Consider the following 13,516-nt stretch of genomic DNA (forward strand, 5'->3'; position numbering starts at 1 on the left):
CTTTTTTATGTGCATGATGATGCTTTTTTATGCGAAGGTGCTTTTTTATGTGAAGATGGTGCTTTATTATATGATGGTGCTTTTTTATATGATGAAATCTAACAAGTACTGCGGTGCTAAACCATGAATTATTTTGTAGTTATCCCTTCTAGATTGAAGGGTCTCCCAAGCCAAGTTAGCTATATAAGATACTTCTAGAAGAGTTAACTCTCAACCCTAGTACATGTATATATCTCAACCCTGTTATTATTCTGGCTGCTTCAATTTGTACTTTTTCAAGCAATTCAGAGTTTTCTTTGGTACAGTTGCCCCACACAACATCACCATATTCCAGTATAGGTCTGCTAAAAGCCATATATATTTTAACCAGTTTTTCTCTATCAATTGTATGCTTGAGCAATCTTAATATATTCAACCTTTTGCATCCTTTTTCATAAATACCATTAATATGATTGGACCAACAATCCATCAGACTGTAGATGCAAGCTTAAGTGTACATGACTTTTTTTTATTGTTTATGATCTCACCATTATATCCAAACAGAATTGCAGGATAGTTTATATTTTTTCTCGCAAAGTCAACATTTACAGTTTTATTTGCATTAAAATCAACAGCCCATGTGTTGGACCAAATTTTTATTATGTCAAGGTCATTAATAATTGATAAAGTTTGTTGTATGACATCATCATCAATAATAGCAAATAGAGAAGTATCATCTGCAAATAATTTAATATTGTTTGAAATGCCATTAGTAATGTCATCAATGTAAAGCAGGAATAGGAAAGGACCAAGTACTGAACCCTGAGGAACCTCAGCATCTAACATCTGAAATGTAGATGTAAATAAGATAAATATGATAATAGGTGTTTGATAACACAGAAAAAATATATCATTGTAGTTTAAACTTCCCTGTCAGGTTAGTGAAATTAACTATCCGCCTTCCTTAGTATGTAATTTTTTGATCCGCCACGATATGTATCTCGATCCCGATCAAAATCTACAGAGACAGCCAAGCGTCTGGTTGAACGAGACTAAAATGTTTACAGGCAAAACAGCACTAATTACAGGAGCAGCCCAGGGGCTTGGGAAATCATTCGCTGCGGTATTATTACAGAAAGGGTGCAAGGTATGTTAACAATTATGTGTTCTCATAGTTAATTTCATATGACGGCAATTTTGAGTATTACTGAAAAAAGAGGTTAAAGTCCACATTCGAATACATGAGATACCTCGGTATTTAGGTCAGGCTAAAAAGAGGGTATCATCAAAAACATAATTATGTTCAGATCAAATCATTCAATAATATTTTAGACTGAGAAGAATGTGTGAGCACAGGCATCTTATTAATAATAAAAAAAAATCCTTGTACTATGATAATAAAAAAAAGTCTTGTACTATTATAATATTAAAGTACAAAGATTGTTTTCATGAAGAGATAAGTTAAAAGCGTCAGGTGCCTGTATATGTGAGGTGTAATTTTCATATCAATACTTCAAAACTAAAAAAAAAATCCTAATTTTCTTATGAAATGATACTACGGAGGATCAAATTGATCGATATACAAAAATGGTTTGCATGCATGGCTACAAGAATTGTCCAAAGGGTGGGGGGTACAAGTTAATTTTGTTTGCCAAACGGATGCAAAAGGCCTAATTTAGGTAACTTGACTTTGCGGTATGAATTTGATAGACCGGATCCATAACTAGATATCCGCGTGATTGTTGTACGATAAATTCCGATGTAAAGAGGTATTTCAACTGTTTGTATATGTCTTTATTGTATAATGTTTAGGTATGTGCTGTCGATATTAATGAAGAAAAGTTACAAAGCACGGTTAAAGAGTTTAACACTGTTTACGGAGAAGGGAGCGTGATCGGGAACAAGTGCGATGTTACTAACGCACGTGAGCTAGAAGGTGCGAGAAGACTGTTGAATTTTTGGTAAAATATCTTTTTCGTGATATTTTGACATATTCCGTTTGTAATTTTAATAAATTTAATTATTTTTCAGAATCTTTCAAACAAGCTAAAGATACTTTCCGACATATAGACATTGTTGTGAACAATGCAGGTGTCGTAGATGAGCAAAATTGGGAGAAATGCCTCGACATAAATCTGGTAAGTCTGTAGTGTCACCCAGATTTTTTTAGTAAGTCTACGGAGTACGGTAATTCCAACTTGCCGGTACAAACCATTAAAGTCTGCATATTGTATTTTAAACGAATCTCTATTTACCAAAATAAATTACATGTAATTAAGTCCGGGAAACTGTGATCTTGAATCAAAGAATCGAGAGACTTCGGTACCAAGTTGTCTATAGGGATTAATCGTAAGCAAAATTCAAGACATGTACACCTGTAAGTCTAACAATGTAAATCGTACTGGTTTGTGAGTCTGAATTATGAATGTAACCTGTTACTCAGGCATTATGAATACTTAAATGAATACTTAAAACTTTCATTTTACAGTACTGTTCCTATACCTTTTCCCCTCGTATGATACACATTTTGCAGCCTGATTTTTTAAAAGTGTTTAGGATGGTAATAACCTTTCAACTTTGTAAGCTTTTAATCAGTACTGTAGTTTCTGCAATTGTATCTTTGTGCCCAGAAATAGTCTATCTGACCTGTTACAAAGACTATACAGATGGGAAACGCGTAGTATAGTGACGGGTAAGTCAGGTTACATGCAAAAGTTCTTAGTAACAAAAGTTACACAATCAAAATACGATTGCATTTTCATATTTGCTTGCTTAAAAGTCAGGATTTTTATTCACGATTACCCTCTATACCTGTCCATCATACATGAGCCTTTACATTCTTCTCTTTGGTCATAATAATACCGTGTCTTTTACTACACAGACTGCCGTTATACGCGGGACTCTTCTTGCTCTGGATTACATGAGGAAGGACCGGGGAGGGAATGGAGGGACCATCGTCAACGTGTCCTCGATGGCAGGTAATCACGGGGCCGTCTTACAACACGCAATATACATATGTAGCAAAACCACACCGTGTTTTTATTTATCACGCGTGTATGATATATGTATTCTATCAAAAACCGAATAAATTTATTGTAATAATTTCAATATGAAATCGTTTTCTACAAGCAGAAACAATAATATCTTGTCATGTTTTATCAACATGTAAAATAGCAATGCCACCTTATATCTGATCAAATAAAAAAGTCAAAAACACGATCAAAGTAGTATAAATCACACTACAGCAATGAGAATGTTAATTTTAATTCACAACTAAGGCATGCAATAAAATACTCTGTATAATATTGTTGATGAATTATACACGGGTACTCACTGCGTTCATTATTCTGTACACGGACTGCCTCTCACTGGTAATTGGTACGTGTTCGTTATCTTTCTACCTCGTATTTTTTTTTATACATAAGTTCTCTTGTACCAGGGTATTGAGTTTATGTATACATAAACTATCTTGTACAAGGGTACCAACTGAGTTTATGTATACACGAGCTGTCTTGTACACATCCTATGCAAAGGAACCTATATGGTCTTTCCGGGTGCATGTACATGTGTACATGACTTGTCTTTCGCACGTGATGCGTATATAGTTGAACATTAATTGTATGTAGGCAGGGGATCTTGTACACTTTTATCTCCCCACAAGTGCTAGTATACATCAACTGTGTTTTACATAGGTATATATCCCGTGGAGTTTGGACCGGCGTACGCCGCTAGTAAACACGGAGTCATTGGATACACCAGAAGCTGGGCGGTTAGTGACGTCATTAATTTTCTGTTGCATTATATAGGTTTAGAAAATATAGTCGTATTGTTTATATCAGAGTGTAAAGTTAGGCCTTTTATACCCCCGTTCCGAAGGAGAGAGGGGGTATACTTTTTACCCTTGTGTGTCTGTCTGTCAGTCTGCCCGTCCGTAACACACATTTCTGTTGAATTTCTATCAGCAACTACTTATCGCAGATGCTTGAAATTTTAACTCGCTATTTGTTTAGGCATGCCATATCGTAGGATGTATTTTTGTACAAATCGGACGTCAACTTCTTGTTAAATGACGTTTTTGTTTAGTTTTAGCCCGAAGGAGAGAGGGGGTATACTTTTTACCCTTGTGTGTCTGTTCATCTGTCTGTCTGTCTGTCCGTCCGTAACACAAATTTTGTTGCATTTCTATCAGCAACTACTTATCGCAGATGCATGGAATTTTAACACTCTATTTGTTTAGGCATGCCATATCGTAGGATATATTTTTGTACAAATCGGACATCATCTTCCTGTTAAATGACGTTTTTGTTTAGTTTTAGCCTAAATTTTCAAACAAATTTTCGTCAACGATTTCTCAGCAACTGTTCATCGCAGATGCTGAAATTTTAACACACTATTTGTTTAGGCATGCCATATCGTGGGATTTATTTTTGTACCAATCGGACATCAACTTCTTGTTAAATGACGACTTTGTTTATTTTAAGCCTAGATTTTCAAACAAATTTTGGTCAAAGATTTCTCAGCAACTATAAATTGCAGATGCTTGAAATTTCAACACACTATTTGTTTATATAGGCATGCATATCAGAACGGGGGTATCACTAGTGAGCATTAGCTCACAGGTATCTTGTTTTTTTTTTACAATCAGTTTCACCCAGAGGTACAGAGTAATGGAGTTCGCCTCGTCTGCCTATGTCCCGCGTACACAGACACCGACATCATCAAATCCCTCCCGAAATCTTCTGTAGACATAGAGTTGTACCAGAAATCTCTGCAGACATTGGGTGTCATGAAGTAAATATATCTACCTCTTTTATGCTTGTAAGACTCCAAACTCCGATGGTTGCGCCGAAGTCCGATGATATGTTACTGATACGGACGCCAAAGACCAATGGAGACGGAATAAGAACGTCATAGGTAACGTCGAATCAAAATCAACACGTCTGAAGCGACAGACTGTCCGGACGATCGTCGCTTAAGTTTTAGACAAAGTGTTTACATGTACCGTTAAATGAATGCGAAAACGAAAAAGTGCATATCGTGTTTAAGAAAAAAACCTGCTGCAATTTTAGAATGTGCCTTCTAAGATACGTGTAGAGAATTTGGGGTAGGGGCTGTTTGATCAAAAAAGTTATCACCATAAGCTGAGTTTTTAACTTTATGTTCTCAATTCAGTTGGAGTTATTTTATTCTAATATAGTCAACTTATAAGTTATTGACGCATACAGACGGACTTAAACATAAACATCATTTATGCTTTTGAGTCTAATTAGATCCATCGAACTTTGGCGTGTCACATCATCGAACTTTGGCGTTTCACACCATCGGTGTTTGGCGCAGATCACCGGACTTTAGAGTCCCATCGCATTTTGGATTTCTACATATTAACGAGATAATTTTTTGTTCATTTTAATAACATTGCTGTCACATTTGCCCTCAATTTTCTAGGATGGAAAGAGTAACGGAGGCCTTTGTCAAGCTTTTAGAAGACACAGACAATATCGGGAGTGTACTTTCTGTAAACAAGTTTGGCATTAAGTACTGGAAAATGCCAGATGCAAAATTGTAGCAATATAGACAAATAAATTAGATTTAAATTGATACTTGTTATTATATTGCAGAATAGATAATATGATATACTATATATTCAGACGGAGCTATTAAAACAAATCCATTACAAATTCACATCATTATAATTTGATTTATTGAACCAACTTATTAATGTTTGCTGCGATGAAAATTCATACAACAGTTTTTAGAAATACACAAACAGGAACTGGATTATCTTGAAAATGTCCAGGTTTTTCGTTTTCTATTATAAAACTGCAATAGGTTTGATGAGGTGCAGGATATATATCACGGTGTTGACGTGTGTTGGTATCAACGTCCGAAATTCTATTGTGCAGAATTTATTCAAAAAATTATCAAGACCGCAGAATATTAACTGGCAAGATTGGAAATATACAGCTCACGTCAATTTCACTTGTTGGAATGAAACCATTTGAAATGGGCGGGGGACAAATTTACGCGGACGTCTGAGAAAACATTGGATTTGAAACTATTGTTATAGGAATTGTATTTTCAATCCACCTCAGCATTTCTAGCTTGCTATATAAGTTAAAGCGATCAAAAAAATTATTTAGTATCAGCAAAGCGGTTGAAAAACATTTTATTTCATCAATAAGTATATAATCAGCAAATATGAAAAGACCCAAATACAGATTATACGCGAGGCAAAACATTGTCCAATGACTTCAGAGAATCAATCGTCACAAGTCTGAAATCAAGTGGGGCCATTGTTGAAACAGCGTTTATTCTCAAAGGAGAATAATTCAAATTCTGATTTAATAAATTAGATTTATTATACCAAGATAAACATTTTCTTCTCTTCGCTAAGTTTATGTACACGAATAGATACGCGCGTTCATTGGTTATCTCGCTATGTACTAACCAAAAAATTATTCACTTTTATCACATACTTAGTAATAAATACAGGTTTTTTTGCATATGTGATACAGATGACATCACAAAAATTGTATCGGCCTCCGGGGTTGATACACTGTACAGGTTATCAGCCCTAACGGATCCGTATCACACCCCCTTCGGAACTCCTCTTCCCTTTTTCATTTCGGCATTTGTGCATGTTTACAGACAAAAAATAAAACATTTGTTACAGTTGACATTTTTAAATGCAGTTAAAAACTTCCACTGCTAGCAAATGTTTCGGAGCAGTAAACTTTTAAAACCTTAGGAAATTCCGGTTCTTTAGATACATGCCTGTTAAAACAATTAGATCTAATATTTTCATTGAATACATGTACAAACTTCTTTCAAATAATATTTAAGATCAATTTGTTCAGGTTGATGTTTTTTGATTTTAATACAAATATGTAATAAATATAACAATAAATACCCTTTTTTCATATCACAGCCTGTATCAGCCCTTTTTCTTCGTCATAAATACGAGGGTTGATCCTAAAGTAATGTCACAGATGCAATTAAATCGCGAAAAATTGACGTAAAATGACAACAATTTGTGCTTTGAAATATCTATACCTTTTCCAATTCAGATCTGAAAATTTTAATGCATTATGAAAATTATTTCTGAAGATAATATATTTCAAAGAGCGTGAGGTAAGGATAGTCGCCGCACGCCAGTGACGTCATTTCTGAATCCTTGGCGTTCTGGTAGAACTTCATAATTTAGTCCTATATAAAAAATGGCCATGATGCTCTATTCACATATTATTTTTCATTAAGTAAATAATTATTCTTTTTGTAATCGATGGAGTAGTATATTGGATTATTTAATGTGCGATCAGTTTTATCGATGGCTCTTCAAAATGTCACGAACGTAATTTTAAAATATAGCTGATACCAGAAGAACCTAGCTTTAATTTTCCTTCAAAGCGTATGTCTTCTGACTATCTAAATTAGTTATTAACATTATATATGCTCATATTGGAACCATGTTAAGGGTACCGTGTTCACTCGCACTCACATTAGGTTCATATATCATCGTAATTAAAAACCTAAAAAAGACATAATTTTATGACGTGGCGATGTCACGTATATATCATGTTATAAACATTCATATCTTTTTAATTATTCAACGAAATTGTATCAAATTTTTCATTTGAATTAAAATTTTGATTGGGATAATTTTAATGTATCATTTTATACAATACAGCTCCCATGAGAAGCGCTGTGCATATAGTGTGAGATTACTTTTGGATCAACCCTTGTATTATTGTTTTGAGGGGAATATACATTTTCAAAGTACGTTCCTAATAGATCAGGCACACTTTGAGGGGTATTTACAGTTATACCACCGTACTGAATTTCCGGATATACCCTGCTTTGGCGGGATATTTGTTTGCTTATCAGTTTCCAAAACAATCGAGTGTCGCAGACGGCTGCATTATCTATGTCGGTATAAGTTTTCTTGATAGACTGCTCCAATGTTAGTGATTGGCATTTTCGAAAACGCTTTTTTGCGCTTGTATAGTTATAGAACGATGTGTGATGCATCCCGCGGGGTCTCCCTTCCCTAACCCAGATGCCTCTCATTCTTCGTTCTTGGGCATAAGCTTCTTTGACCTCCCCTGTCCAGTAAGGCTTACAGTGGGGGTTAAAAGACCTGGGAACGAAAGTATTCGTACTTGTTGTTATACATTTAACGAATGCCATACAAAATTCGTTAATTGTGGGGTGGGTCTCTGATACATTATTTCCTAATTAATTATCTAACTGGTGAGTGACCTCTCTTTCATAGATTTGCATGGACTCGTTAGATATTTTGTGCCGTGCTGGAGTTTTGTTAGTAAATTAAATGAGATGATGTTAATTGCTTTGTATATTGTAAACAGCCGTATACTTCACCGGATACTTCACCAAATATTCTTTGTATACTTAAAGAACTCAACACACTTCTGTTTTATATGTAAGTACCAACAAAACAAACAAAATGCTTGCTATTAACCTTAAGAATTGTAATAGATAATTTGTTCAAAAATGTAAAAATAATACTCAGTAAGCCCAGGGACGTATATACGTCCCTGGTAAGCCATGATCGAAGAGCCAATTACTCAGGATATATTTCTTTGTTTCTAAAACTGAATTTGCTATGTAAATATATAGACTATATGAGAAGATTAAATGTTTATTTTGAGACATCCGATTTAATCTGACAGACGTATTTGTATTGAGCTAGGGTGATATAAGGAATTTTTCATTTTAATAACCTGTATTTCAACAGAAAACAAATACTACCCCTTGATGTAAACATCAATATTTTGTTAATAGATTATCTTTACTAGAGTCTCAGGTTGTGTCATCATTAAATTACATGGCGATAGACAGATCATCGCTGGGCGCTCAGGTACATTCCTGACCCCGGGGCAAGAGTTAATAAACATATAGTAATCGACCAGGAAGTGGGGGTAAGATGAAATCAGATATCGAACACCCCTCTCACAATGGTACCACTGATCCAGGAACGATGAGGTATGCGTCAAAAAGACGGATTATTACTGCAGTTTTGGGCATCACTGTTTTTAAAGTACTTTTACTGTACCTGGCTTTGATGTATGTGGATAATCTAAATCATGGTGACGAGGTTGAGAATTTTCCCTCATCTTCCATCGCGTTCAGTGAATTTAGGAACGAGGAATTAATCATCACAGAGATAAGTTCGGAAGTCTCCTTAGACGATCTGGAGCAAGACCGGAAGTTAGTGACGGACCGAATGATTGAATCCGATAACGAACCCCTAACGAGACGGAACTATACCAGGGAAAAACGGATGTTACGAGAGAGTAAATTGCATTTTTCACCACAGATAATCAGCACATCGAAAATCGAGCGACTTTTACCGAGTGTTGCAAATCCGGTAAATGACAGAATATTTGAACAAATGAATCATGTTCCTCTTCAATACCAAGACAGAAGTAACTTTAAAACGATTTATCTTTTTGGAGGTCAAAGGGGTTGGGGTCATCCTGAGGGCCAAACAACGTTTTTATCTGAACAGTGTTTAGTAAATCGATGTCGATTCACGTATGACAAGAAAATGGCCAGCAAAGCTGACGCTGTTGTCTTCGGTAATCCCAATCAAATCCGTGTGCATCCTCCATTACAAAAAACAAACCGCAACCAAATTTGGATTCTTTCCGCCATTGAAGCTCCACCAAATACAGGTCGCCATAGAAACTATCATGGTCTTTTTAACTGGACCATGACCTATCGCACGGATTCCATAATTGTGACCCCATACTTCAAGTACAAAACTTTTACCCAAGTGACGAGTCTACCTCCGAAAAACTTTGCCGAGGGAAGAACCAAGAAAGTGGTGTGGTTTGTCAGCAACTGTAACCGAGTTAACAGCGGACGGATGGCGTACGCCAGGGAGCTTCAACAGTACATCCCAGTAGATGTGTACGGCCGATGTGGGGACCGGAAATGTCCAAAAACAAACCCCAGATGTAAAACAATGGTGAAAACTGACTACAAGTTTTACCTGGCGTTTGAAAATAACAAGTGTAAAAACTACATGACGGAGAAAATCATGACTGCTTATGAGTAAGTTTGTTTTTATGAATGAATCTATACTGTAAGAAATTACCTGTAGTAAAAAATTAATTTAAGTTCGTCAGAATCATAAAATATAGAACGGTTATGGAAAAATCGACATCCTGCACTTTGGTTTAAATAAGAATATTTACTAAAAACGATATTATTAAAAGAAAAAGATACAAGTGAGAATAACAAAAATCATATAACGTTGTTCAATGTATACATTATAGTAACTACTTCAGTTCCGCTAAGTCTTTCTATATACATTTAATTATATAGATGATTATTGAGGTTTGCAACCCCAACTCAGTAGTCATATCTTTCCATTCTGCTCCATGTTTTAATTGTACAAAATGTTGATAATTTTTTTCTTCAAAATTCTCCATTTAAGGAAGATAGATTCTTAACAAGTTTCCCGATGTTATTCATCTGTTACAAATTTTTTAGGCGTAATGTACATATGTACAGATAATGATATATACCTGGAGGATAAATTATGACTAGGATTTCCAGCAATGAAGCTTTAGAAAGCAAATACACGACTAGGTAACATGGTTAATACATCAGTGCTGCTTTTTATGTCGCAGTTTTGATTTTCTGTTTCATTTATCAGTTTAGATAAATCTTTACACTAAAGACTGATGAAATTCGTAATTTTTGTGCAGTGCAGGAACTACTTGTCGTTATAATGTTTATGTATAAATGTTTGTATATTAACGCGATCTTATTCTTTCAATAAATATCAAATTTTTAAACAATAAGTAGCGACCTTAAATGTTAGAATTGTATCATCTTTAATTGGTCGTATTTGTTGTCGATTTTAGCGTTTATATCTTTAAAGCTGCTTGGTCCGATTTTCTATTTAATTCTGTGAACGCTTTTAAACGATAGCCAAGCTAAATGTGTGCATAATAAAAGACATTACAGTAGTTTTCCCTGTCAATTAAGCCATATTTGAATGAAAAAAATGATGAACAATTTGTTAACAAAACAGACGACATAAAGAGGTACCGCGTTATTTCGCCTCATATTAAAATTCGCCCGCGATGGCGAGACGGCTGTTATTGTATTACGATTTAGACATCGTTATTTATAAAGGTTATAATAATTTGGCAAATCAAATATAGACCTGTGTACATTTTGTTCACCAATAATTCTGACGTTTGTTTTGTTCATAGTCGACGCATAACATGCGGATTGAATAAACCCAATCATTCGTAAGATGAAACCAAACGCTTCCCTTTTCTAAACATTTACATGATGCAGTTTGGTTTGTTTTTTTGTAGCGCCCATAAAGAAATTACGTTATTTTATTGAATATTTCTAACTTTGAAATGAGACCGATTCTGCTGGTGTTAATAAGCGAAAGTCTGTAGCTTTCTAAGATAGTATGGAAAACTATTTGATACCGTAAGAACGAAAAAAAATCAGACCATGCAGTTTTAAAGACATGGATATCACCATCTCGATAGTTTGTATACTTCGATCCTCTTGTAGCTTTCTAAGATAGTATGGAAAACTATTTGATACCGTAAGAACGAAAAAAATCAGACCATGCAGTTTTAAAGACATGGATATCACCATCTCGATAGTTTGTATACTTCGATCCTCTTGATAGGGCTACCAACACTTACCCTTTATAGGATCATGGGCAATACTAAATTCATATTCATATATTTATTATGTATTAAACTTTTTTTTTCAATCACAGGAATGACGTCATTCCAATTGTACTCGGTGCTGCATCTTGGGAGTACAAGAACGCTCTGCCGTCTCACTCCTACATTGACGTAGATGACTTCGAAACACCCAGAGACCTAGCCCAGTATTTGCAGAAACTTGATGAAAACGACGATTTGTATAACGAGTATTTCCGATGGAAATCCTACGGCGATTTTGTGGCGTCTAAGCCGTGGTGTCGCGTGTGCTCCTTGTTACACGAACCAGCACTTCCGGCCATCTGGTACGACGATGTGGACGCATGGTGGCGCTCCAAGGACACCTGTATAGACCGTAAAACAAAATGGAGTAGTGTTCTCGACAAATGAGGGTTTTACGTGTATTTATTCATCATTCCTTGTGCCAAAACATTTATTTTATTGTTTACTGTAAAAATTTTAATGTTATTGCCAAATGTCATTACTGTATTCCCCTTGATGATTTGATCATTCCATGCAGTAGTTCGGTTTTCTGTCAGCAATGCCGTGAATATTGTAAGTGACGCGTCGTTTTCACTTAGAGAAGGGTGTTTGAAATAAACTGAGTGTCTTTTCTAAGTTAATATGGATTGACTTTTCCCGTCATAGCATATTTGCATCTTAAAGAATTCAACGAAATAGGAATATGCATCGAGACGTTTTTAATAAATCATTTATATCTGATACCGTTGTATTTCAGCATGATAGTCCTGTGGTATATTTCTTTATACACGCAAAATTGCGGTGATCGAGAAAATTTCAAATTACGTTGATGTGTATTTTCATTAAAAAAGAAGACATTATCCGTGTTTAGAGTTGAATTCAAGTTCAATATCCCAAAGCCGTCACGTTGTTTAGTTCCACAGGATTACTCGAAGGTACATTTACAGGTTTGAGATGCATATTTTGCTTTTAACATATTATAAGTATTGTATAATCTTTTTTATAGTCATTGTATATTTATTTCTCAAGAAAAATACATTGAAATAAAATGAAAAAAAGATGATAAACCAGATTGTTTCAGCAAATTATCGGTAGCTGCCATAATGGAACCCTGGTAAATCATTAAGCTAACTGCGATATTAAGTCTTTATTACACCCCAATGCCTGTAACTGTATATCAAAAAAATTAAAAAATAACCCAAAAGTACCAAACAATCAGAACCACTCATTTGTATAACAACACAGGTTTTCTTTCCGTGAGCCGGCACCTGGGAGGTACTATCTTAATTTCTTTTAGTACAATCAGAGAACACACAAACACGATTTTAATGTAATCGCTGAGTGATTCAACTTGAGCGATCTTAAATCAATTCTTGTGTTGATGGGACTCACTTTGATGATGATCTCGGGAAGAAGTCTACGTTTGAGACAGGCAGTTGCTAGCTATCATTACTGAAATACCGGTACGGTTGTTTTCGCCCCGTGTTATTTTCGCCTATTTTCATTTGTAAACGGTTTTGCACCGGCTTTAATTTTCACGGACATAGTTGTGTTAAAAGAGGAAAAAAATAAGGACTTTAGAATTTGCTCAGACTTAAATGCGCCTACTGACAACGAGGGCGAAAGGGGCGAAAATAAAATGGGGACGAATATTTTCCTGTATGTCGTGATTAAAGACTCCAATGACGATATCTCAGCTAATATTTCAAAGTAAAATCAAACACTGTCACCAGCATACATTGATTCTTTGCTTGTAACAAGGAATTAGCATTGTAGACAGACCGAGATATGTCAAACGCATATAAAGGAGGAGAGAGCTAGTCTCA

At 35.2% G+C, this 13,516-nt stretch overlaps 2 protein-coding genes across 2 annotated transcripts; both read left to right on the top strand.

Annotated features, from left to right (window-relative positions):
• Positions 1-958: 958 nt before the first annotated feature.
• Positions 959-5,577, top strand: LOC105326745 (15-hydroxyprostaglandin dehydrogenase [NAD(+)]). The gene is made up of 7 exons (XM_034467332.2): positions 959-1,126; positions 1,792-1,915; positions 2,011-2,117; positions 2,861-2,957; positions 3,672-3,748; positions 4,625-4,770; positions 5,425-5,577. The coding sequence occupies exons 1-7, from the start codon at positions 974-976 to the stop codon at positions 5,543-5,545; spliced, it is 825 nt and encodes a 274-aa protein (XP_034323223.2). The 5' UTR covers positions 959-973; the 3' UTR covers positions 5,546-5,577.
• Positions 5,578-8,741: 3,164 nt separating this feature from the next.
• Positions 8,742-12,364, top strand: LOC105326742 (glycoprotein 3-alpha-L-fucosyltransferase A). Its single transcript, XM_011426920.4, has 2 exons — positions 8,742-10,056; positions 11,762-12,364. The coding sequence occupies exons 1-2, from the start codon at positions 8,924-8,926 to the stop codon at positions 12,096-12,098; spliced, it is 1,470 nt and encodes a 489-aa protein (XP_011425222.3). The 5' UTR covers positions 8,742-8,923; the 3' UTR covers positions 12,099-12,364.
• Positions 12,365-13,516: the final 1,152 nt, after the last annotated feature.

Source organism: Magallana gigas, chromosome 6 (genome assembly GCF_963853765.1).
Source record: "Magallana gigas chromosome 6, xbMagGiga1.1, whole genome shotgun sequence".
Taxonomy (NCBI): Eukaryota; Metazoa; Mollusca; class Bivalvia; order Ostreida; family Ostreidae; genus Magallana; species Magallana gigas.